The 22819-nt window shown below is 39.9% G+C and overlaps 3 protein-coding genes across 13 annotated transcripts in view; 2 read left to right on the forward strand and 1 right to left on the reverse strand.

The window, feature by feature from the left end:
- Nucleotides 1-3: 3 nt before the first annotated feature.
- Nucleotides 4-6260, forward strand: SGCB (sarcoglycan beta). The gene is made up of 6 exons (XM_048940920.1): nucleotides 4-150; nucleotides 1149-1358; nucleotides 1734-1919; nucleotides 2011-2202; nucleotides 3388-3519; nucleotides 4165-6260. Exons 1-6 carry the CDS (start codon nucleotides 127-129, stop codon nucleotides 4366-4368), a joined length of 948 nt encoding a protein of 315 aa, XP_048796877.1. The 5' UTR covers nucleotides 4-126; the 3' UTR covers nucleotides 4369-6260.
- Nucleotides 6261-6379: 119 nt separating this feature from the next.
- Nucleotides 6380-18723, forward strand: LRRC66 (leucine rich repeat containing 66). 3 transcript variants are annotated; one of them, XM_048940895.1, is made up of 4 exons: nucleotides 6380-7242; nucleotides 8434-8603; nucleotides 9534-9864; nucleotides 11543-18723. In XM_048940895.1, exons 1-4 carry the CDS (start codon nucleotides 6753-6755, stop codon nucleotides 14143-14145), a joined length of 3594 nt encoding a protein of 1197 aa, XP_048796852.1. In that variant the 5' UTR covers nucleotides 6380-6752; the 3' UTR covers nucleotides 14146-18723. The 3 variants fall into 3 exon arrangements, with proteins under 3 accessions (XP_048796852.1, XP_048796853.1, XP_048796854.1); XM_048940896.1 differs by having other exon boundaries at nucleotides 7121-7242; nucleotides 8526-8603; XM_048940897.1 differs by lacking the exon at nucleotides 8434-8603 and having other exon boundaries at nucleotides 7121-7242.
- Nucleotides 18476-22819, reverse strand: part of DCUN1D4 (defective in cullin neddylation 1 domain containing 4) — a 36993-nt gene continuing 32649 nt past the window's right edge. For all 9 annotated transcript variants that reach the window (XM_048940916.1, XM_048940915.1, XM_048940914.1 and 6 more), the window contains one exon: nucleotides 18476-22766. In XM_048940916.1, the coding sequence (XP_048796873.1) occupies nucleotides 22711-22766 (56 nt within the window). In that variant the 3' untranslated portion in view covers nucleotides 18476-22710. The remainder of the gene's footprint in view (nucleotides 22767-22819) is intronic.

The following is a 22819-nucleotide window of genomic DNA, read 5'->3' on the forward strand; positions in this document are numbered from 1 at the left end:
CGCAGGGCGCCGGGAAGCCGGTCGGCGTCCCTGCGGAGAGCGGCGGGCCGTCGGCGGGCAGCCCCGCCGCCTCTCTCCGGCAGGGGGAGTGCGGAGCTGCCGCAGCCGCGGCGGCACCCGAGGAAGATGGCGGCGGCCGCTTCCGAGCAGGTCCGTGCGCGGGGCGCGGCGCGGGACGGCCGGGCGGGGGGCGCGGCTTTCGCGGTGAGGGTCCGAGCCGCGCTCGGGACGGGGATCCCGGCGGCCAACAGATGTCCCCCTCCGAACATGTGGGGCCGCCGGGAGGCTGACTGCGCGCCGCGGTCGTGACAGCAGCCGGAGTGCCGTGCATGGGCCTGGGGGGGGGGGGGCGAGGGGGAAAGTGGGAGGAGAGAGTGCGTTTGGGAAGCGAGGTGTTCTGACGTGTTGGCACGGAGCCGCGGCGGCGCTGCGCGAGTGGGAATGAGCCGCTGCTGGGTGACGGAGCGGCCCGTTATCCGCGCCGTATAAATAGAGCTGCGCCTGAGTCACCGCGCTCGGCTCGGGGCGTGCAGGAGCGCGGGGCGAGCTCGGCTGGCTTCGGCACGTCAGACTGTGCGCAGGTCAGGCGCCTTTCTCGGTACCGTTTCCTGCTTGGCTCCAAAAGAAAACAGAAGGCGTCTTCGCCCGCCGCATCGGTCCATCCGCGTGCAGGTACAGGAGCGCACGGGGCAGCTCCGGGATCCAGCCGAACGCACCTGGTGCCATCAAAAGACTGAACACCTTTTTGGACCTTTGCACAGCGACCTGAGTCATTCAGGAAAGGTGGAACAAAGCAGTGTACAAAGTTATGGAAATAGCCGGGAAAATCAAGCTTTCTTTCCCTATGAATGTCTATGAGAGTTTCTGATATGCACTAATAGGACTGTTTGCAGGGAAGCACCTTGCAATCCAATCACTGTCAAACAGTAAGTTACAGCCAGCCAGGCCCATTCCCCCTAACAGGTTGGCTGGCAGTGGCTTTATACTGTAAGTACAGAGTGGCGGGCTGTAATAAAACATAATCAATCCTGGGTGGAATATAATATATTCCAATGATCAATTGTGTAATTTTTTGCACACATAGACGTGTATCACTTTGGTGGATTTATACACACCTCGCAGCAGCTAACCCGTGTTTTGTATCATAGCAAAGTTCCAATGGGCCAGTGAAGAAATCTATGCGTGAGAAGGCTGTAGAACGCAGGAACGTCAATAAGGAGCACAACAGTAACTTCAAAGCCGGGTACATTCCAATTGATGAAGACCGACTCCATAAGACAGGCTTACGTGGCAGGAAAGGCAATTTGGCCATCTGTGTGATCGTCCTTCTTTTTATTTTGGCTGTCATCAATCTGATTGTGAGTATAATACTTAGGCTGTAAGCAATGTTAGGATGTGTTTTGTTTTGACTGTTTATTAGAGAAAGAAGACTCGTACTCCAGTATGGCTGAGAAGGACATAAAAAGTACTGAGGGAGGCACATAATTTTTTCCCTCTCCTTTTTGCTCCTTCTTACTTTGTGCAGAATTAGACAGAAGAATCCTTCCAGTTCAGTCATCCGTATTTCACTGGCACAGTCCCAGCAGGAGCCTTGATGCTCTTTCTCCCTTCCAGAAACTCTGCAACAGAAAATACACAGAATGTTATTAGTGCAGTACAGATGTATCCAGGATTCACTGTTAAGCTACCTGTAATATTGAAGTCATGTCTGACAAGGTGTGTTTCTCTTTCAGATTACACTTGTTATCTGGGCAGTGATTCGAATCGGCCCCAATGGCTGTGACAGCATGGAGTTCCACGAGAGCGGCTTACTGCGGTTTAAGCAAGTTTCTGACATGGGGGTGATACATCCACTGTATAAAAGCACTGTAGGAGGCAGACGGAATGAAGATCTGGTGATCACTGGAAATAATCAGCCTGTAAGTTATATCCTGAACTGGAATGACACTCGGGTTATTAATGAACGTAATGTTTGAAACGTCATTAACTTAAAGACTCTTGCTTCTGAAGATTGTATTTCAGCAAGGAACAACCAAGCTTAGTGTGGAGAAAGACAAAACTTCCATCACCAGTGATATTGGCATGGAATTTGTTGACCCCCGGACACAAAATACTCTGTTCAGCACAGACTATGAAACTCATGAGTTTCATCTGCCAAATGGAGTTAAAATCTTGAACGTACAAAAGGCCTCTACAGAGAGGGTATGTCTTCTTCAACTTCTAAAAAATTAACTTCCTTAAGTGCTCTCTGTAAAGCTAATTACAGAATTGTCTTAATTGGAGAATACGGCATCTTCCAAATCTAGAAATGTGACTGAATGTAGCTAAAATTGGCACCTCTGAAAACCAAACGCGTCCTAAAAATTAGAATAGAAATGAAAACTGATATTATTAAGCAAGTGTAACATCTGGAATACTATGCTGGCTCCATCATCAGGATTAGGAAGCCCTGTGTGACTTTGTGTTAAGCATCTACATACATTAGCTTGTACGTGGAGAGCTGTTTCAGAAATAAAATTCCTATGAAAAGCTTTTCTTTTTTTAGTAAGAACTTCCAACGTCGTGCATCACTTTCGTTCTATTGGTGATAAATGTCAGTACAATCAGAATTTCAAAGAAGCATAGAGAACAATTGTGGCATTATGAGTTTTATTAGTTCATGGCTTCCAGGTTGAACGTGTTCTTAGTTTGGTTTCTACATTAAATATACTTTATTTATCAGAGAATCAAAAACCTGTATATTTTTGTATGCTTAATGTCAGTCTTCATGTCAGATTGAAATTTCTTTCTTGCATATCAGTCATAAGAAAGGTTTTCCAAACACAGTACTGCACACACTTCTGTTATGTAACACTTAACAGAGTGGTGTCAGTGGATTTATTGAGGGTTGCATGTGTCTCAGGACCAAGAAAAGACAGTGGTTTTCATTTTCTCCCTTATGTTTTCTCTGCTGGCTAGCAATTAAAAAGTATGCAGCAGGGAGAAAAATAACAAGTAGAACTTTAAATATGTCAGAGCAACAGGTTAAATAAGAACAGAGGAACAAGTTTACACAATTAGTCCTTACATGGAAGGCTGCACTTGCTTGCAGCATTGATTTTGTATCCCATGCAACTGTCACGTGAGTTATTTTTATCACAGTTGAGTGATACACAGACGAACTATGTTACATACCTTCCAAAATTAAGCAAGCCATGCAAATGTAAATGTAGAAAATAACAAACAGGCAAAATCTTCATAGTTATAATGGGAGAAGGGCACAAAACACGTTGAAGTTTTTTTATTAAATTCTTGAGCAATGTTTTCAAGATTATTAAAGTTACTCAGATGAACCCAAGTGGCACATTTTCATTGATCTGTAATACTTGTGTTTGTGTACGTTGTTAGATTACTAGCAATGCAACCAGTGACCTAAACATAAAGGTTGATGGCCGTGCTATTGTCCGAGGAAATGAAGGCGTTTTCATCACAGGCAAGACCATTGAGTTTCGAATGGGGGGCAACATGGAGCTTAAAGCAGTAAGTATTTCACAACAGCATTTTCTGAATGTCTTTCTTTCAAGTTCAAGCTGATAGTTAACTCTTTTTGTTTTGTATCGATTCAAATTTTATGTAAAATAATAATTCATAAAAGTTTGGTTGCAATCAGCATATTTAATTGGATTTTTTAAAGGTAGATTATTGTTACACTTTTAATTTGCGGCTTAGCAGTGTTCAGGTAATGCTGTTTTAATACTATAAGACACTAAAATCCCATGAAGAGATTCAAGGTAGGCTATTGTTTTTTCGCACTGAAATGAACGCCAAAGGGAATACATGTTCATTTCCTGAACCTGTACTGTGGACAGTGACCTTCAACAGAAGCACAGAGACTAAAATTAGTCCATTTCATTTATTTTTAATTCACTGCCTTTGCTTATAGGTCTGTGAAGAATTGTCTGGCACGTTACCACTGCTTTCTAAGTACTGATCTACCACTAGAACAGCAAAGTACCATGGCTGTAATGGAGAAACTGATGGGTGTTATTCATGAATTTAAACAATGAAACCATCTTATGTGTTATGTTATATTCTGTAGATTTCTACAACCTTCCTAACAACATAATTGGTAGTTAAACTAGCTTGTCCTTCCTAAAAATTCTTTTTTTCCTTCCCTTTTGAAAGGAAAACAGCATTATCCTGAATGGAACTGTGATGGTCAGCCCGTCGCGACTGCCGAGCTCTTCTTACGGGGAGCAGTTTAACAACGGCAACTGGCTGCGATTCAAGCTGTGTATGTGTGCGGATGGAACACTGTTCAAGGTGCAGGTGACAGGTCACAACATGGGTTGTCAGACCTCTGTCAATCCGTGTGGAGCCACACACTGAGACGCAAAGCACTACCAGAAGAGTTCTCTTATGTGTTTACAAGTGTTTGTATGAAGTAACTGCATGCCTTCAAGGATTTCTGTTTCTACAAGAGTTTATACTAACATTTATTACATAATATTTTTAAGCACAGGTTGTTACATTCAGCAGTTTAATGCCATCGTTGTGCTAGCCATAAAAGCGACGCCGATTCAGCGAGCTTTCAGTTTATGTGCATACTGAAATGCCTTCCTGAATTGGGATCAGTAGAATGTGTTTAAAGAACTGAAACATAACTGTAAGCAGCAGTGTCTTAAGGTCAGGTCTCTTTTTTTCCTGTGAATTGTCAGTATTCAATTCTGAAGTTAAAGTGAAATCTGCAATTCTTTGTGATGGTATTGGATCCCGTGACAGCAGAGTAACCACAGGTATATCTGAATTTGTCAACAGTGAAACTACGTCTATGGTGAGCTGGGGCCTTATAAATAAATTACTGTAGCCTTAGAACTGCTTTTGTAGAGGGATGGTGTTCTGTGCTAAAGAGATCAGCTCATTATCCTCATTCTTCCCCCGTGTACTTTTCTTCTGTTTGAAATAGGTTTGCTGTGTGTTTTGTTTTACAGTAGCATCAAGTAATCTAAATAGAGGAGGCCACAATAGTGACTTTGCAAGTCATTTTTTCAACAAGTTTTTTTAGATAAGCACATATTTATCTCCCTAAAAGTTGTGCAGAAATTAAATGTTAACTTCAGAATTGGGCATTTGTTACGGGAATATGAATTACCAACCTTTGTTTTATAGCTCTCAAAGTACGCTGAATTCCAGAAGACAAGTCAGCTCCTGCTGCCATTGAATTACATTAAAAATTATGGGAAATACAAACATAAAGTATGTTTTGCATACTGACTTTATGAACTTCATAGTTTTACTACATTTAATATGTATTAATCATACTGAAAACATGCATGTTTGTGGCACTAAGCAGTTCCCAATGAGGATGTTTCACCTGAGGAGATAAAACTGTTACATTTTTAGCTCTTGCACTCACTTGATAATGGCACAGTTTGTCACTTTATTTACACATATATATATGTGTGTATAATGCATAGTTATATGTACATTATAGAATGCTGCTTATATTCATATATATTACACAGATATGCATATACATGCAAATACTGACATACATAACTGACATTAATATTGGTATGTGTATTTATATATAAATATAAGCAGCAGTGTTCTCAAAGCTGAAATAATAGAACTTGGTAAATTACAGATACTGCCTTGGTCACGTAGAATACACATGGAGAGCACTTTATAGCTCTTCTCTGCTTGATATCATGCCTACGTTCCAGGATTGGATTCCAGACCTATAATTATCAGGAATTCTTATACTACACACAGCATAGCTGAGAGACGTGTCACAAAGGTACTCTTAAATCATAGTCTGGAGAATTGATTTTGAATTGTGGATTTTTAGTCAAAATGTAGGAAAACCAGTCATATAAATGCCCAGTGATATGAGTTACTGTCTTGCTGGCCACTATTTATGCTTTGGTAAAGTATTTTGTTGCCTTCATTACAGTTTGAGAAATGTTGACATCGCATACCCCGTGTTGTGCAGTTATTTGCTGTTTATCTTCTAACTGCCTGAAGTACATTTTTCTATGCTTATTTAAAGCACTGTGTGGCACACTGTTTATTTCAGTCCCACAGAATCACTTGAAATGCTGTGTTCTACATGCTTCTGTGTAAGATACCTACTGGGTACACCAAAGCAACGCACTTGTGGTGAATTCTCAGCATTGTAAAAGTGGTGGTTACTTCAGTAGCTGGAAGACAGTTGCATTTCTAATTTTTGTTTTTAAATGAAATTTGTTTTTAAATGAAAAAATAAATTTTAAGACTCAGCTGTGGTTTAGAGTTATTTGTAAAACATGTTTTTTTCATTAAAACACATTGTTGTGTTGACAGTGAAACTGCTACTGTGTTAACTGTAAGTATGAAAATCATTCCACAGCTATTTGTCATAGGTTATATTTGGTGGACTTTGATCAGCAATAGCTGTATATTATACCTGAAGTCACAGTTCAAAAGTCTCTACTGTGGTTAGCTCACGAGTTCCTGAGAAGCTGTGTTTCTCAACTGAAGGGCTGGAAGAGAAAGAAAAGGTTTGGATTGTCTCTGGGAGAGGGGGAGTGAGGGGGAAGCTCCCCAGCTTATGGAAGTACTTCTTTCAAAAATATCTAACCCTCTAAAGCTGTGGGTTTCAGACAGAACACTGGTAATGGTTGGGTGTTTGTTTAGTGTTGATTTTTTTGAATGCCAAAGTATTTCTTCTTTCTGTTTCGCCTCTTGTTATGCTGAACTTACCGTAATTTTACATCTTACGTACAGACATTATGGATAACGTTCACCTGAGTGTCACAGCTGTGCTGCTCCTTTACTTTAATCACCCTCGATCAGTGGGAACCAAGCAGCTTCTTAATACACATCGCCATACAGACTGCTGGTGGGATGAGAAGTTCGTAGTGAATTGCTCTTTCTTGGGACTAGGTGCTATTCCAGAAGATATATCACTAACAGCAGAAACGGTCGATCTAAGTTATAATAACATCAAAACTTTCCTGTGCGCCACCGGGAGAAATGAAGACTGGATGCTGAAACACCTGAACCTCAGTAACAACCTCATTTCTGACATCTCCGTAACTGCTTTTAGAAATCTACCAATTTTGGAAACTCTAAACCTCAATGGTAACTCTATCAGCACCCTCACACTGCACCCACCCACACCTGCACATGGGTCTAAAACACTGGGAGAAATGCACCGTTTCCTGCCTGCCTTGAAAGTACTGTCAGCTGGAAGGAATAACCTCCATGCAGTTCCAACAGGTGAGCATTTCAAAACATTTAAGGACCTCTCTCACAAGGAGTAAATTAGTTTGGGATAAAATTCAGTACATCTTACTAGATTTAGAATAAGAGTGTCTTCATTGGTTATGTGTAAGATGTGGCCAGGTTTCACCTGTGTCCAAATAGAGATTGAAGATTGTTCAGCAACAAATGGGTCGTTTGGGATGCGTTTGGTTTTATACAGTCTTTGCAATTGTAATGCTTAATGTCAGTCAAGTATAACTAAAATTTACCCCATGAGAGGCAAGGAAGACCACTAGCCTCTAGATCTCAATTGTGAACATTAATATCTAAGAAAATTACAAAAGCAATTTCATGCTGCTCCTTAGAATAAAGTCAATGCTATTCTAAATAAAACCCAAATTCAGTATTTTGCAAAGACAGGAAAATATGTTCAGTTCATTTGAAACAAACTTGCCATCTAGCACCCCAGTTGACACCTCCTATTAACAATTATTTAAGACTTTGCTAAACTGGGGCTCTTAGGGGCTCCCTGCACAGCGTGTAAGAAAACAAGACATCGTCAGCATTCCATAGAGCTGCTTATGCAGGGCAGACGCTGTGCTAATGAGGGTTTGCTGAAGGACACACTGTCACACTTCATTCACAGGCACACAGGGATATGAAAGCAACAACATGTTTTTGATGTCAGTCAGGTGTATATATGTCCTATGGTTACAGTTCAAATAATTCCCCATCTGAAAAATGTGCGTGAACATGCAGATGGTAGTGAAGAGGAGAAACTGCGTCAGCTTTTGCATCCCCATATTTTATTTGCAATTAAATTTGAAGTAATTAACAGAATACAGTCCATCTCTTCAAACCATTCCTTTGTCACCACTCATTCTCCAGAGAAGCATGCTAAAAGTACAGAGATCAGGATGATTTTCACAGCATGAAGGAATGTTCCTGCTTTTATGGAGATGCAATAAAAAAAAAAATCCTTTGATTGTGAACATATGACAATGCCTGCTGATGCCTGCTGTTGATGTTATACAGCTTTCAGGATGGGACAACTATTGTGTGGAAAAGGCACAGTAAGTCAAAGTCTGCAGCCACTAGTTACTGTAGGCAGCAATGGAATTAATTTTGCTGCAAACAATTTTTTAAAACCACCTGACAACTGGGAAAACAAGAATATGAAATGTAAAATAATTCTGCTCTTTCTAGGGCTAGGACTGCTGCAGTCTTTACAAACTGTCCATTTGTCATTCAATGGCATACTACAGATTGACCTGAATGATTTTCACAACTGTTCGCAGCTGAAAAATATCTACCTGCAAAACAACAAGATAGCAAACATTCATCCTGACGCCTTCAAGGATCTCAACAAACTACAGGTAGCACTACAACAGTTTCAGTGTTTTGTGCTAATCACCACTAAAAGATTCTTGAATCAGCTATTCAGTAATGATTATATTGGTCTGATTATTAGTGCACAATTATAAAAATTTAGGCAAATAATTTAAATAGTCATTACTTGTATATAGCACAACTGCTTTTATACATAGGAACATGTAATTGTAAATATACAAAATACAGCCAAGCAATTACCCATTTAACTATGCCACAAGCCAGCACATAATTCCATGGACTTCCTTCCCCCATCCCTTCCACGTGTGTTCAGACACACATGCCCTTTCCACTCCTCAAAGAAAGGCAAAACACTAAAATGTTATGATGGGCCTTTTATCAACTTCGGCACAGTCCAGCTGAGAAGGAATTGCACATGAGCTGCAGAAGACATGAGGCTGAAGAGGCTATTTCTAAAGAGACCAGAGAGTCATAAAAAGACCGAACAGCCCCTTGCATTAACTGCAGGCATCCTCTGGCAAGAGCCATGCAGATTCCCAGCCACACAGAAGTAGCCTACAATAAAAGGCTGCCAAACCCCTGTCCTAAAATCAAAAACTTCAGTGCAGTATTTTTGGCATCTCTAACACAGATATTGTTCCTGATACTTTAAAAATGCTCTCTTTAATAAAATAAATGTTACGGTTGACGTTGCGATTCAGATTCTGTTCTGTTCTTACCAAATGATTAGTAAAGACTTATTCTTAGAAAGAGTGGTGAGGCAATGGAATGGACTGTCTAGGGAGGTAGTAGTTACCATCCCTGAGGTGTTCAGTAACTGCGTGGTTGTGGCACTGAGGGACCTGGGTAGTGGGCATGGGGTTACTGGCTGGCAGCTAGACACAGAGACCTTATGAGGTCTTTTCCAATCTTAAGAATGCTATGAAATTAATTCCGAATTAATCACTTCCACGTAGGTCGTGGATCTCCGTGAAAACCCTCTGACAACCATTCTACCTCACCTATTAATCAATTTGAACATCTTTCAACTCAAAGTGGATTTGTTCAACAATTCCTGGATATGTAACTGCAGACTTCATGCCTTGAAACATCTACTCCGTTTTTTTTCTGCCTCCACGAAAGAAAAGCTGATTACATCTTGCAGTAAAACTGCCACCAGCTCACAGAAGCCTCTGCTGTACCTTTCAAGTTTCCACCTGAACTGCAGTGACAGTGTTTTGTCCAGGACATCTGTGGTCCCACCGAGGGAGACATCAGTGCTGCGCTGCAGCGTGGGTAACGCACTGGGTATGTGGAATGAGGCTGTGCCCCATGCACTGCTAAAATCCTATTGCATGCAGAATGCTCACAGAAATCTGGTTAGGAAAGTGGGTTTCTGAAGATGCTGCTTTAAATATAACCAAGTGACAATTTAACATGCTGATTAATAATTATTACACCAAAAAATTTGAAAGTCATATTTCTCAAAAGTGGAATGGAATGTGAATGGAAGTGAATGGAATCACAGAAATCATAGAACAGAATCACAGAATAACTTGGGTTGGAAAGGACCTCAAAAATCATCTAGTTCCAACCCTCACGCCTTCATCTCACTTCCTGTGTTAACTAAAGAGTGATGCTAAAGTCCAACCATATACAAATTCCAGTATGCAATATGTTGCAAATGTGTAAGTTAATTATTGAATGCAAACAAAGCACAGAATGGGCTTTTCTCTTATTGCAGTTAACAGCTGTGAGGTAGCAGTTCCGGAGGAATGCAGAAAAAGGAGAAGGATACAGCAGAGTTTCTGGTATTTGGTCACATTAGAGTGAAATGAATCATAGAACAATAGAATAGCCTGGGTTGAAAAGGACCACAATGATCATCCAGTTTCAACCCCCTGCTATGTGCAGGGTCACCAAAAAGCAGACCAGGCTGTCCAGAGCCACATCCAGCCTGGCCTTGAATGCCTCTAGGGATGGGGATCCACAACCTCCTTGGGCAACCTATTCCAGTGTGTCAGTACCTCTGTGTGGAAAAACTTCTTCCTAATATCTAACCCCTACATAAGTGCAGCCCCCATGGACTGCAGCTTGCTCAGTGCAGAGTTCAGCAGACATGGGCACAGCACTTGCAGTACAGGGGAAACAAAAACCTGCAGAGCTCAGATTTTGCAGAAGGAACACTGAGACGAAATCCAAAGGAGAAGAGGCATTTGGCATCAACCACAATGCAATACAATTTAACGAACTAATAGTACTTTGGGGTATAAGGCTTTCCCTTTGGAACACTTTATACCCAAATGAAAATAATTAATCTATCAGAAATACCACCCTTCTGTTCTGCTTTCCAAATAAATCACAGAAAATGTGATCAGGGTTCAAGTCAACAGACTGTATGGCACCTAAACTCAAGTGGAAGCGTAAGCAGTCCAAAAGCAAAGCTGTACATACAGCATTGGAATACATTCCAAAAGGCAGAAACCAGCCACATCCTACACTTGCTAGAGGCTGGAACACTTGGGTGCACACAAATTGCCTTGGTTTGCCAACTGTCTTTGCTGCAACCTGAGCAGTAACCAGAGGAACAACGCAGCAGTTAAAGCACTGGCAAAGACCTGACAGGTTGCTCTCAGGCACTCTTGGGATGCCAAGTGCATCCTGCACCACGCAGAGACACAGTGGTTTATAGCATGGCAAAGACCAGCCATCAGCCCGGGGTCCTCCTCCCTCATCCACATCATTCTTCTTGTAAAGCCTGCTGTTAACACACTGCACATTCTGTATTTTAAACGCATAGAAAATAGAAGCCTATTTAACATATATTTGGCACAATGATAAGTGAAAAAAAATTAATTTTCATAAAAATAACACAAAAATTATCACTGATAGGTCAGAGTATGCCTGTATAGAAATAACCTGACTCCACCAGCCAAGTATACTCTGCTTTTAAGAAAGTTTCAATTTGTGTTTTCTTTCATTTCAGATAATGGAGTCTCATGGTGGACACCTAAAGGCAAAATTTCAAAGGAAAGCAGTCTTCCTCATCTATATATGTGTACTTTTAATACAACAAGGAAGAAGTATCTCATCTACAACGTACAGGTAAAAGAAAAGGTTCCAGCACCTCTGGTTAGAAAAACTCGGGCCACCAATGCAGGTGTTAGAGCAGGAGGAACGCAGCAGGACCTGACGCTGGCCGTATGCCTCTCAGTGTTCATTACATTTTTCTGTGCCTTCTGCCTGGGCGTCCTGGCCAGGCCCTGCCTCACACGCTTGTGGATGCGCATGTGCAGGATCAAAGCCCCGGCTCCAGAGCACACCTACGCTAACGATGCCTTTTCAGATGAAACCCCAAGCAGAGAGCACTCCGTGAGCAACCCAATGAACACACAGCATAATGAGTTTGTTTTTTATGAGAATTATTCAAGAAGCACTCATGCTTCTCCTACAGGAACTGCTCAGTTTTATGAAAATGTCATTGGTGGCACTGGACGCACACCAAGTACTGAGGAGTTCCCAAAAGAAAGCAATAATGAGATTAACATAAAAAAAAATAGCGTGTCTTTCAACACCAAAACTAATAGCAGTGATGCCATGAACACTGGACAGCTTACTGCAAGGATGGATTACGAGAACAGCAATGAAGTAACACCAGGGAAATTAATGGGGAACAGCTTGTCAACAAAAGACCCAAAGTACGCAAACAGCACAGACTCAGAGCAGAGCAGAGTCCCTCCCATGCCCAGCAGACACAACACTGGCTCTCACTCAGTTCACACGGATCCTGCAGACACAGATTTACCCTGCACAGGAGATGCTGGCTTCCCACTTCCCACAGTACAACCCCAAACCAGTGTGCAATATTCCAGAGACAATGAGGTGGGCAACAGATCTGGTCAGCAGCAGTCAGAGGCAACACCTGAATACAAAGGGAACATTTCACATCATGAACCTATAAGCTCTACAAAATTTATGCCTGGGAGGCAAAGCTATGATAGAGAATTTGGTCTAAATAGCAACGTAAATATGAACAGTGACATGGGAAATCTTATTTTACCCAGTAGCTCTAAGAGAGATGCAAATATTGAGAACTTAAGCATTCACCAAAAACCTGAAAACACTCCTCATACAGAGCACAGCTGTAAAAGAGATTGTAGAAATGAGCAAGGTAATTTTGCAGATTTCTTTGGTGACAGTTCTTCAGATGAAGGGGCTCTGTTCACGATGAGTGACTGCAGCTCCTTAGAAGACTCTGACCTGGAACAAATCAGCGTTAGCAGCAACTTGCCAGCTCCTCTGCCATCACTGGAGAAAGCTGACACAAATGGAATTGGTAATTTCTCAGCACCGCTAGAATCCCTGAGCATTGCTGCAGAACTTCGGCATATTGGAAAAAATGGAGATAAGCACAATGCATATTTTGGAACCACTACAGATTACGGGTCAGATACCATCATACCTGAAGCAGCATCAGCTCACGCTGCCAAATGCAGTGATCATGTAAGCACATCAGGTTCAGACTCAATTAATTCAAGTCCAGAAGTTCCTGATGCATTTGACTATTTTACCAAGGAGTCAACAGCACAAAACTCAATTTCTGATTCTCCCTACAAGCACAACACAGACTTCAGCAACACACCACTTTCATTAAAACATTTTCCTACATATGCAACAGATACCGAAAATACTCCTGAAGATGCTGAGCTGCAGCCACACCAGTTTTCCTTTCAACCACAGCACCTCCTCAGACACAGTCCCACAGAACAGAAGGAACACGCACCAGAGGTAAGCACAGAGCAGCTCACAGATGAGAGTTCCTCTGAAAGCGACCGTTGGGAAGGGGACGCTGCTCCGAGATGGAACATGAATACATCTGAGAGCAATCATTTTGTTCGTACTCCTCTTGATACTGGTTTGAATGCAACTGTTAGCAAGGCACCTCTTCCACATGCCAGCACAGCCAGCAACAAGTCACCTCATCCATCCGTATCTGAAAACACAACTGAAAAACCTTCTACAGTTATTATGGAGAAAAAGTCATTACCACAGGGTGAGCACATTAATTCAGCTAGAACTCACGAAGATAAAACACAAAGAAGTTTCAGTGAAGAATGTGATAAATACAGGGAATTACAGGGCAGCAACAACTGTAGCTCTTCTGATGAAATGCAATCCTGCAGTGTTATGACAAAATTGCACCTTGAATCTCCAGGGAAAACACAGTCAGTCTTCAACATAGACAATTATTTCCAGTTGGATCCAAGTGAAGAGAATGTGTATTCCTCACTAGTCCCACACAGCTCCCTGAGCAGAAGCACACAGCACAGCTCAGGTCCGTTCCCACAAAAGACTGCAGGAAACAAAACCTGCCCAACCACTGATCCCAGTGAGCTGGAGGGTGACACCTCTTTGAAAGCACCAGAGAGCAGTTCTACAACAGCTGCCAGCCTCCCAGATTCCAGTGAAAAATGCTGTCAAAAAGCTCAGACCAGTTTAGGACAGCGCCAGCTTTTCATTAAGAAGAAAAGAGCATTTGATGGATTTGGTAATATTTTGCAAAGTAGGAGAGCAGAGTCCGATGGTTGAGACACAGCAGTGCATTGCTATCCTCCTACAGGTGCAAAGTGACTGCGTCTTAGAATGAAGTTACTGGGTTTTTTTGCTTATCTTTGCTTAGTACAGCTAGCTGCCTTGAGCTTCAGAAATGCAGGTTATGGAACTAGACCTGCCCTGTGTGATGTGTAAAGCATGGATTCATCTAATTCAGAAAAAAACTTACTCCAGGCTGACACAGATATTTGTGTACATACAAGTCAGATAAAATAAACTTGTACTTGCAACTCTAGGATACCTGAATGAGCAAACTCCTCAGTGGTTATGTTTGCTAATAAACCTTTAACTGAGGTCTAGTAATATACTTGCTTACTGTTGGTACTGAAATATTAGTTTCCTTTGCAAATTCTAACATGCACAGTTTTATTGTCAAAAATAAATGTAACACTGAAATTATTATTACATCATTACTATTACTGCATGTTTGCTACAGGAATCACCCTATAGGTGAAATCAAATATATTACCACCTTCTGCTTTTGTGAAACAAATTTCTGGATTACAATTCTCTGAATTTCCCCAGCTTTGCAATATTACATAAAATCTAAGCAGTATTCAAATGCTGTATTCCTAGCAGTCTCTGGGATTTGAATTCATTGCAAAACACAGAAACAGTACATTTAGGTAGAGGGGCAGAGGTTACTCTCATTAAAGATAATGAAGACTACTTTACCAATGCTTTTACCTTCTGAGGATTATTAAATAAATGTTCTACATAAAGAGAAAGCACTGCTTGGCTGCTTTCTTCAAGAAAAACTTCAAACTGAAAGTATAAAAAAAAAAGACATGGATAACAGTTTGGGTAAAGCAAATCACTTATAGGTCACAGAAGGTAACAGTGGCCACAGCAACTTTAAAAATGGAATACATTAAGACAGTGTAGACTTGCTCTTTATGTTATGCACTGACTGACCTTGGGTTGTACCAGCTGCTAACACACTAAGACGGAATCTAACCACACAAGTGAGCCAATTTTGTGGATCATGGCAAAAAAAGAAAAAAAAAAAAAAAGGTGTCTGTGTGACTCTGTTGGTGTCACAGCAACATTTGCTCAGCTGCTGCTACTACAGTTCAACAGGCTTTCAAAATATACATTGGCAAAATTGTTTCTCATCTTCTCCAAACACCAGAATGCTGCAGCAGCATTATATACAGTACATTACTTCTGAGGAGCAGCAAGTGTTCCTTTTGTGCAATAAAGCTTCAGAAGATTACTTGCTGTTCTCATCAGATCCACAAAAAAAATACATTTGCTCCTTCAAGGAATTTTTAACACGTGCCAAATTATTTCCTTCTACTGTCACAATATTGTTGTGAAACTGTCTGAAACTTACCTTCAGATTTCTGCATAATCTTGCACCCTTGCTTTGCTACTGTTAAAACACAAACACCCCACTTCTTCTCATTTTTAATACTTCCTCACATCATTAGCAACTGCTCTTAGAGATAATGCAAAACCTTCTACATTTTCTGTGGCTTCTAGCCAATGCTCTTCATATTTTGTGTCCTGTTCTCCATTCACCCTATTTCTCCAGGCCCTCCTCCAGGTACCCAAAGCTACAAACCTCCTGTTTCCTGAATCCCTTTGGGATTCTATTATCATTCACTTTTCTTTACAATTCAGCTGTTTGTTTGTTTGTTTGTTTGTAATCAACTACATCTCGTTTGCACAGAAAACATCATTCATTTAATCACTGAGCATTTTCTAGAATACCTATTATTTTTTCCTCCATAGAAGTCATACTTCCTGAAAGGTATAACTCAATTGCTCTAGAGACATTGAAACTTCTATAGCTTCATCACTAACTTCAGTTAAAAAAAAAAATAAAAACAAAAAAAACCCCACCACCCACAATCTGAACAGATACTGTATGAATTCTCAAACAAAGACTGAAGGTCTGACAGTATGTTGGTAATGGTCTGGGCACACCTTTCTTACATGTGCTAAGCTCAAGGGTTGAAAAGACACTGTATCCCTCAGTCAATAAGTGCAGGAAAAAAACTTAAGTCTTACAAGTTGGTGGACAAACTCAGAGTGAAACAAAACTTGGATTTTCAACTACTTGTTTACAACACAGTGATAGTTAACAAGTTGTCTGCCACAGGCACAAAGCATTTCAGTCTTTCCAGAGAACGTTAATTACTGGGCTAGAAAACAAACCTCAAATACAAAGACATTCACATTTAATCTACATATGATTAACATCAGAAACTATTTGGACAGCAATATAGAAATTTTCATAATACAGAAGACTGTGACTCACCTAATCATAAATAAAAGGAGAAGACAACATTCTTACGAGTGCTGAAGGCGATTCCAGCTTTGATCATCAACTTGAACTTACTGAAAAACAGCTTCCCAAATATAGTCTCCACATGAGAATATTACTTAAAGACATTTACATTAAAATATTGTCAAAAACTTTCAGAGTGATAGCTTTAGTGCACAAAATTTAAAACAAAATCTTGAGAAATGTGTCCAAAATGTATATTTTATTCATTTTGTCAGGCTTTAAGAGACTGTTTCCCATTCAAAATTAGATACGGAACTCTGAAAGAAATATAAAACAGTAAGATTAACTAATGGTTCCTTTTAAAATTAAAGCCAAGAATGTGTAACATACATTTAGGCTGCAGTTTTCATGTCCTAATGCTAACAACTTTTCTACTGCTCTGCTTAGATATTATCATTTCTGCTTTACAAAGACCAACTCAAGAGCCCATTGTAAGTCAAATAATCAACAAAGTCTTCTAAAAGATAAGAGAAAGACTTGTATTGAACTCACAAACACACTTCCAGAAATAAATATCACTACATTCAAATACTAATAGACTGGTCTTCTCTCCCAGTGTTACATTTGAATAATACCTGGAGTTTTCTTTAGCATATGCTCCACATCACAGGAAGGATGAGGTTGGAAGGGACTTGTGGAGGCCATCTGGTCCAGTATCTCTCTACTCAAGCAGAGCAGGGTGCCCAGGCCCATGTCCAGTAGGCTTTTTTAGATCCCCAAGAGGAGATTCCAGTCTCCCTGGACAATCTCTTCCAGTGGTCCTTCACTTTCACAGCGTAGAAGTGCATCCCAATGTTTAGAGAGAACGTCCTGCGCTCCAGTTTTTACCCATGGCCTCTTGATTTAGTGCTGGGCATCACTCAGGGCAGTCCAGCTCCCTCTTCTTTGCACCCTCTCCTCACATACTTGTACACACTGATGGGATTCCACACACACTACATCTTCTCCTTTCCAGACTGTACAATCCCAGCTCTCAAAACCTTCCCTCATACGAGCGGCACTTCTTTCCCTTCATCAACCTTATGGCCCTCCACTGGACTCTGTCCAGGAGATCCATATCTCCCTGGTACTGAGGAGCCCAAATCTGGACAGAGCAGTCCAGGTAAGGCCTCACCAGTGTTGAATAAAAGGGAAGGATCACCACCCTCAACCTGATGAAGACATTCCCCCTCATGCAGTCCAAACATTAATCTTCTCTACCACAAAAACACATTGCTGACATGGTTCAACCTGGCATCCCGCAGGACCTTCTGCTAAGCTGCTTCTCAGTCCTTGTATGGCACTTGGGATTATTCCTCCAAGGTGCAGGACTTTGCATTTCCCTTCACTGAACTTAATATGTTTCATACCAGCCCATTTCTCCAGCCTGTCCAGATCCCTTTCAGCGACAGCACAGACCTTTGTTGTATCAGCCACTTGCTCAGGGTACACTGTGCCCATCATCCAGGCCGTTAAGGAGAATGCTCAAAAGGACTGAAGGCCAGCCCGGATCTGGGGTACAGCACTAGCTACAGTCCTCTAAATGGGCTCTGTGCCTCTGATCACAATCCTCTTAATGCAGCCTTCAGCCAGTTTCCAACCCATCACATCAGCTGCTCACCCAGACAGCATTTCATCAGCTTCTCTAACAGGATCTAAGGGGAAGACAGTGTCAAAAGCCTATGTCAAAACAAGCAGGTAACAAACATGCTACTTTAAGATTCCATCCTATAAAATGGCAGGCAATTTCAGCAGCTTCCTGTTTAAAAAAATAAAAAAATAAAAAAATAAAGGTACAACAGCACTGCTTTACATTCACTCACCCCATTTGAAACATACCTGTTTTCAAATGTTTCAAGTATTAATTCACTGTAAGGTTGTGAATAAGAATCACAAGACTGTGTATATTCTCCTTCAACAGAATTTTGGAGCCCAAGGAAGTTCTGTGCTAGATGATAAAGGTTTCCAGTGGAGGAGAAGCATACTCACATTAGAGAATTTCTGAAGCATGAACCACAGAAAAATCTTAACTCAGTTTCTGAAACCAACACAAATACTCTTTATTTGTGGGATTCCATTTTACATCAACACCAGCAAAAGACCTAAAAATGAACTCGTTAGGTGGCATAACAGCATTTCCACCAGTTTGTAAGTCACAGGAGTTTAGCACACCTTATGCGTGTAATACCCAAATAACTAAGACATAAAGCATTCACAGTTACAGGTTAACTGCTGTTCCAACAGCAGCTTCATTAGGAACTACTTGGTGACAACACACATACATACACACACACGCACATATATAGAGAGGGGAAAAAAATAAAACATATTTTGGTCTCAGTTACAGACAATGACCTATTTAGTTGGTGAGTGGGTTCTATACACTTACATAGCAATTAGAGTGGGTAAAATATAAGGCTTATAAAGAGGTATTTTAGCACTTATAATTAAAAGCAGGGCACATGGTAACCTTTAAAGCTGTCTATATGAATTTCAAGAGCATTTAACAACTTGTTAGACTTGTGACTAAGGGTCAACAGAAATCCAGGAGAACTCTCACATAACCCATTTACATAATTCCATTTCTTTCCCTCCAGAAAATGTAATTCAGGAATATTAACCAAGTAACAATGAGATAAAATCAATTTTGATTGTGCAAATATTATTTGTGTTAAAATAAAATGCGTTTAATTGTGATAAAATGGGAGATGCCTCCAGTTCTCTATATATGTCAGAAAAGGCCACATAAAGTGACTAAAATATTTATTTTAGCTTAAAGACAGTCTTAAACAAGCTTTAACTGAAAGCTCAAATATATAAAGCATTTCAAGAAATTCCATCCTCCTCTACTTGCCTTTCTTGAAAACAAAACCTAACAACAATCAATAAGAATTAAAATTAGTATTTTAAGTTACAATATTTTTGCTGTATGATTAGATGTTCCTCAAATTAAATCTATGTATATTTGTTACTAATACTCTCTACAGCTATTTGGACAGTAAAGAGCTCTAAAAAGTTTGTTACCTATCAGCTCCTGTCTAATACTTAGTCTCTGGTTTTCTTTAATTAACTGTCCCTTCATTTTACATCTTCCAAGTACCAGGCATGAACTGCACATCAATCATCAAGTTTCTGCTACAAATGCAGTTATACTACACCAAAAGGATAAACACACGACCCGTGAACACATCTGCCAGAAAAACCTCCCAGTATTCATGAAATTAGGATATTCTGTATAATACTAAAGTGTGCATGAGGGGGGGGAAAGAGGGTGGAGGGGAAGTACATCAACAGTATGATAATATAATGAACTGAAAAGGAAACACCAAACTCGTACTAAAAGCAAGGTAAATTGAGTGGCTTAGTTAAGCTTAAACAAACTAAGTTAAGTTTCTACAATTATTTAAATATGAGACAATTCCTTCAAAATGCAAAACCTTGCAGTGTTAGGGTTCTCTGTGGGTCAGAAAATACAGCAAAACCAGAAGGATGGATAACAGGGATAGTTATTAGGCCTTCTTTTTTTTTTTTTTTTTTCCAGACCGTTTCTTTCCATTCCTGTACATTTTAGTAAAGTTGCCGACAAGCTGTAATTGCATTTGTGGTTTACCTTACTTATGGTCATTATAAATCAGTCACTGAACACAAATTCATCTTGGCTGTGAATGGAAGACAAAATGGGCAATATCTAATCTGTTCCCAAACACATTCTTCCTTTCCATTGCTCCCAATTACTTTTATCCAAAGAGGAAAATGGAAAGTTTACTCACACAGAGTGAGCACTTTGACGTTTCTTTTTCTCTCTTTTCTTTGCTTTCAAACTTTGTATCCTGCAAAACATTACGTAAACCTTGAAAAAGAGCACCCAGTTGAGCTGAACAGATTTCTGCTGACCCTGTTATGTGAAAATTACACCTGTAACAGTAATAGATTAAGTGTCTTTGGCTCTTGCTTCCATTACTGGAAGCCAAATTTTTGTGACATACAAAACTTTTAATGCAAACCTTGTATTTTAGCAGTATTCATGCTAATTTGTGCTAAATTCTATTGTCAGTAACTAGCCTAACATTTAAGAAAATTACAATATTTCACTTAAGATTTTAGCAAAGACAATGTAGCCTGATGTTACAAGTTATATTGCTTCCAAAGTTATCCTTTAAGAACTAAATCAGCAGTTCCACTGATATTTACTTATAGTTATTCTATGATAATATACACATTTACATCAGAAGTCTTATTAAAATGTGTAAGAGGCTTATTGTAAACATTAAATACCACACTTCACTGAATTAATTTCTTGTGCAAAATTGGCATCAAACATGGAATTAAGATTATGTGTATTAATAAGGAGAAAGCAACGACTATGTATGTTTCACCAATACTAACTTTAAAGGGTGCTATGTATTTATTTAGTGTCATGGAAATCCAAAGGTGACTATTTCATGGGAAATGGTAGTACTTTCTTCTTAGCTTCATGAAATTCCAGGTTTTGTATATGTATACATAGTGTATACTTATGTATATACAAATACACACAAACACACACGAACAATTTTTGTCTTTGGCAGCTTAGTCTGACAAACAAAAACCACCAACTAAACACAGATTTGACCACAATTAAACCACCCATACCAACAGGTACAACATCCCAGACCAGGGCAGTAAACCAATATGCTTCTGCAGAACTAATCCTGAAAGTAGCCGAGTTAGTGACAGTTGTTCCTGACTTTGGTGATATCAGAATGGGACAGCTGGAAATTTCACATTCAACCTAAAAACACACCCTTCCCCTCACATACCCTGGATTGCGTTCTGAGAAATATCTAAACTGCCAATGCCTCATTAAATATTTCTACAGAAAAGTAATGCTGTTCTTCGTTTTGAAGTGTCCACTGGCCCTTTTATGTTACATGTTCCATGAATTAATATGGAACATTTTACTAAATGCTTAGAAAATGAAGTTTAATAGCACCGGATCCTTCAAGAACTGATCTATAAAAGTTAACGCTGACATTTTTTTAATAAAGAAGAGTAAGGCAAAGACAAGGCAACAAAAATATAGCAATTAAGCATCATCCCACTCACTCGGTCATTTTTGCCAAAGTAATCACTAGAACTGTCCCACACAGATAAAGAAATCAGAGAAGTAGGAAGTGGTCCCTAATAGAAAGTAGTCATTTAATACTGGTGTTTAACGTGCCCATTGCCTGCAATGGACATCCTGCTAGGGAATTCCAATCCCCTGCATGAAAGAAAAAGCAACATTTTGACGATACGTTTAATTACTCAGAAACATAAAGTTAGAGACCATGTGAAAGACCAACGTTACAAATCAGAAAAGAGAAATCTCTATTACCTATTTGCTAGAGGTGAGCAGATTTTATTCCCCAGACCACTATTTTTAGCGAGAACTTTCACTATATTGCAACAAAATCCAAACACTCTTGGTACAACAAAAATTAAAAGGAGTATGCCAAAGGCAATTTACAAAAGTCTAAAACCCATTTTTTAAAAGGTACTTTAATTTGTTCAATTGTACCTGTAACAACTACTGCAGTTTTAACATTAAAAAGTCAGTACTTTTTCTTCAAATGGAAATAAACTGTGGCATGTACAACTACTACAGTGATTTAATATTTATATATGATTTTTGTTGTTGTTTTTAAGACATCAATGCTTCATTCCTATTAAGCAATAGGTCAAGTTTGGCGAATTTCCGTTAAGAAAGTCACTGCATGTCTTCTCCCCTCAGAAATTGGCATCTCAAATAGTAACATTAAAATTGACAATAGTTCTTCATCGTAACTATGTCCAAGCAGTCTGTCCATTTTCTGAAGTTCTACATTTGAGACCAAAAGAAAAGCAAAATAACTAAAGTTTCAACAAACATGTAAGTGATGACTAGAAATATGCCACAAAATTATTTTAACAATACATTTCTGCAGAAATAATCCCTAGTTGAAGCTTTTTTTTTTTTATACACATATACAAAATTTCGACAGCAATATACACATAATCACAGTGAAGACGCTGGCAAGTCCACCAATTTGTAGTGTAAATACAAAATGCAAAGCAGCCTTCAAAGAGAACAATGCTACACAGCAAGCATAGCTAGCTTGTTAAATGGCAAACACCAAAAGTTCCCTGCAAAAGGAACGCAGTGCAAGAAAAGCAGCATGCACTTTGATACAAATAGCAGTTTATGGCTAATGGTTGACATAACTGTGGTAACAGTGACTCTTGAGTGGCTGTGCATAGTTGAACTCCTACGTCATTTGTTTTCCTTTATACCATTCCACAAACTCATCCAACAATACTGGCCCTGTAGAGAGATCAAATAACTGCATTTTACAAAACTTCATAAAAAAGCACCAA

This window comes from Lagopus muta, chromosome 4 (genome assembly GCF_023343835.1).
Source record: "Lagopus muta isolate bLagMut1 chromosome 4, bLagMut1 primary, whole genome shotgun sequence".
In the NCBI taxonomy this organism is placed as follows: domain Eukaryota; kingdom Metazoa; phylum Chordata; class Aves; order Galliformes; family Phasianidae; genus Lagopus; species Lagopus muta.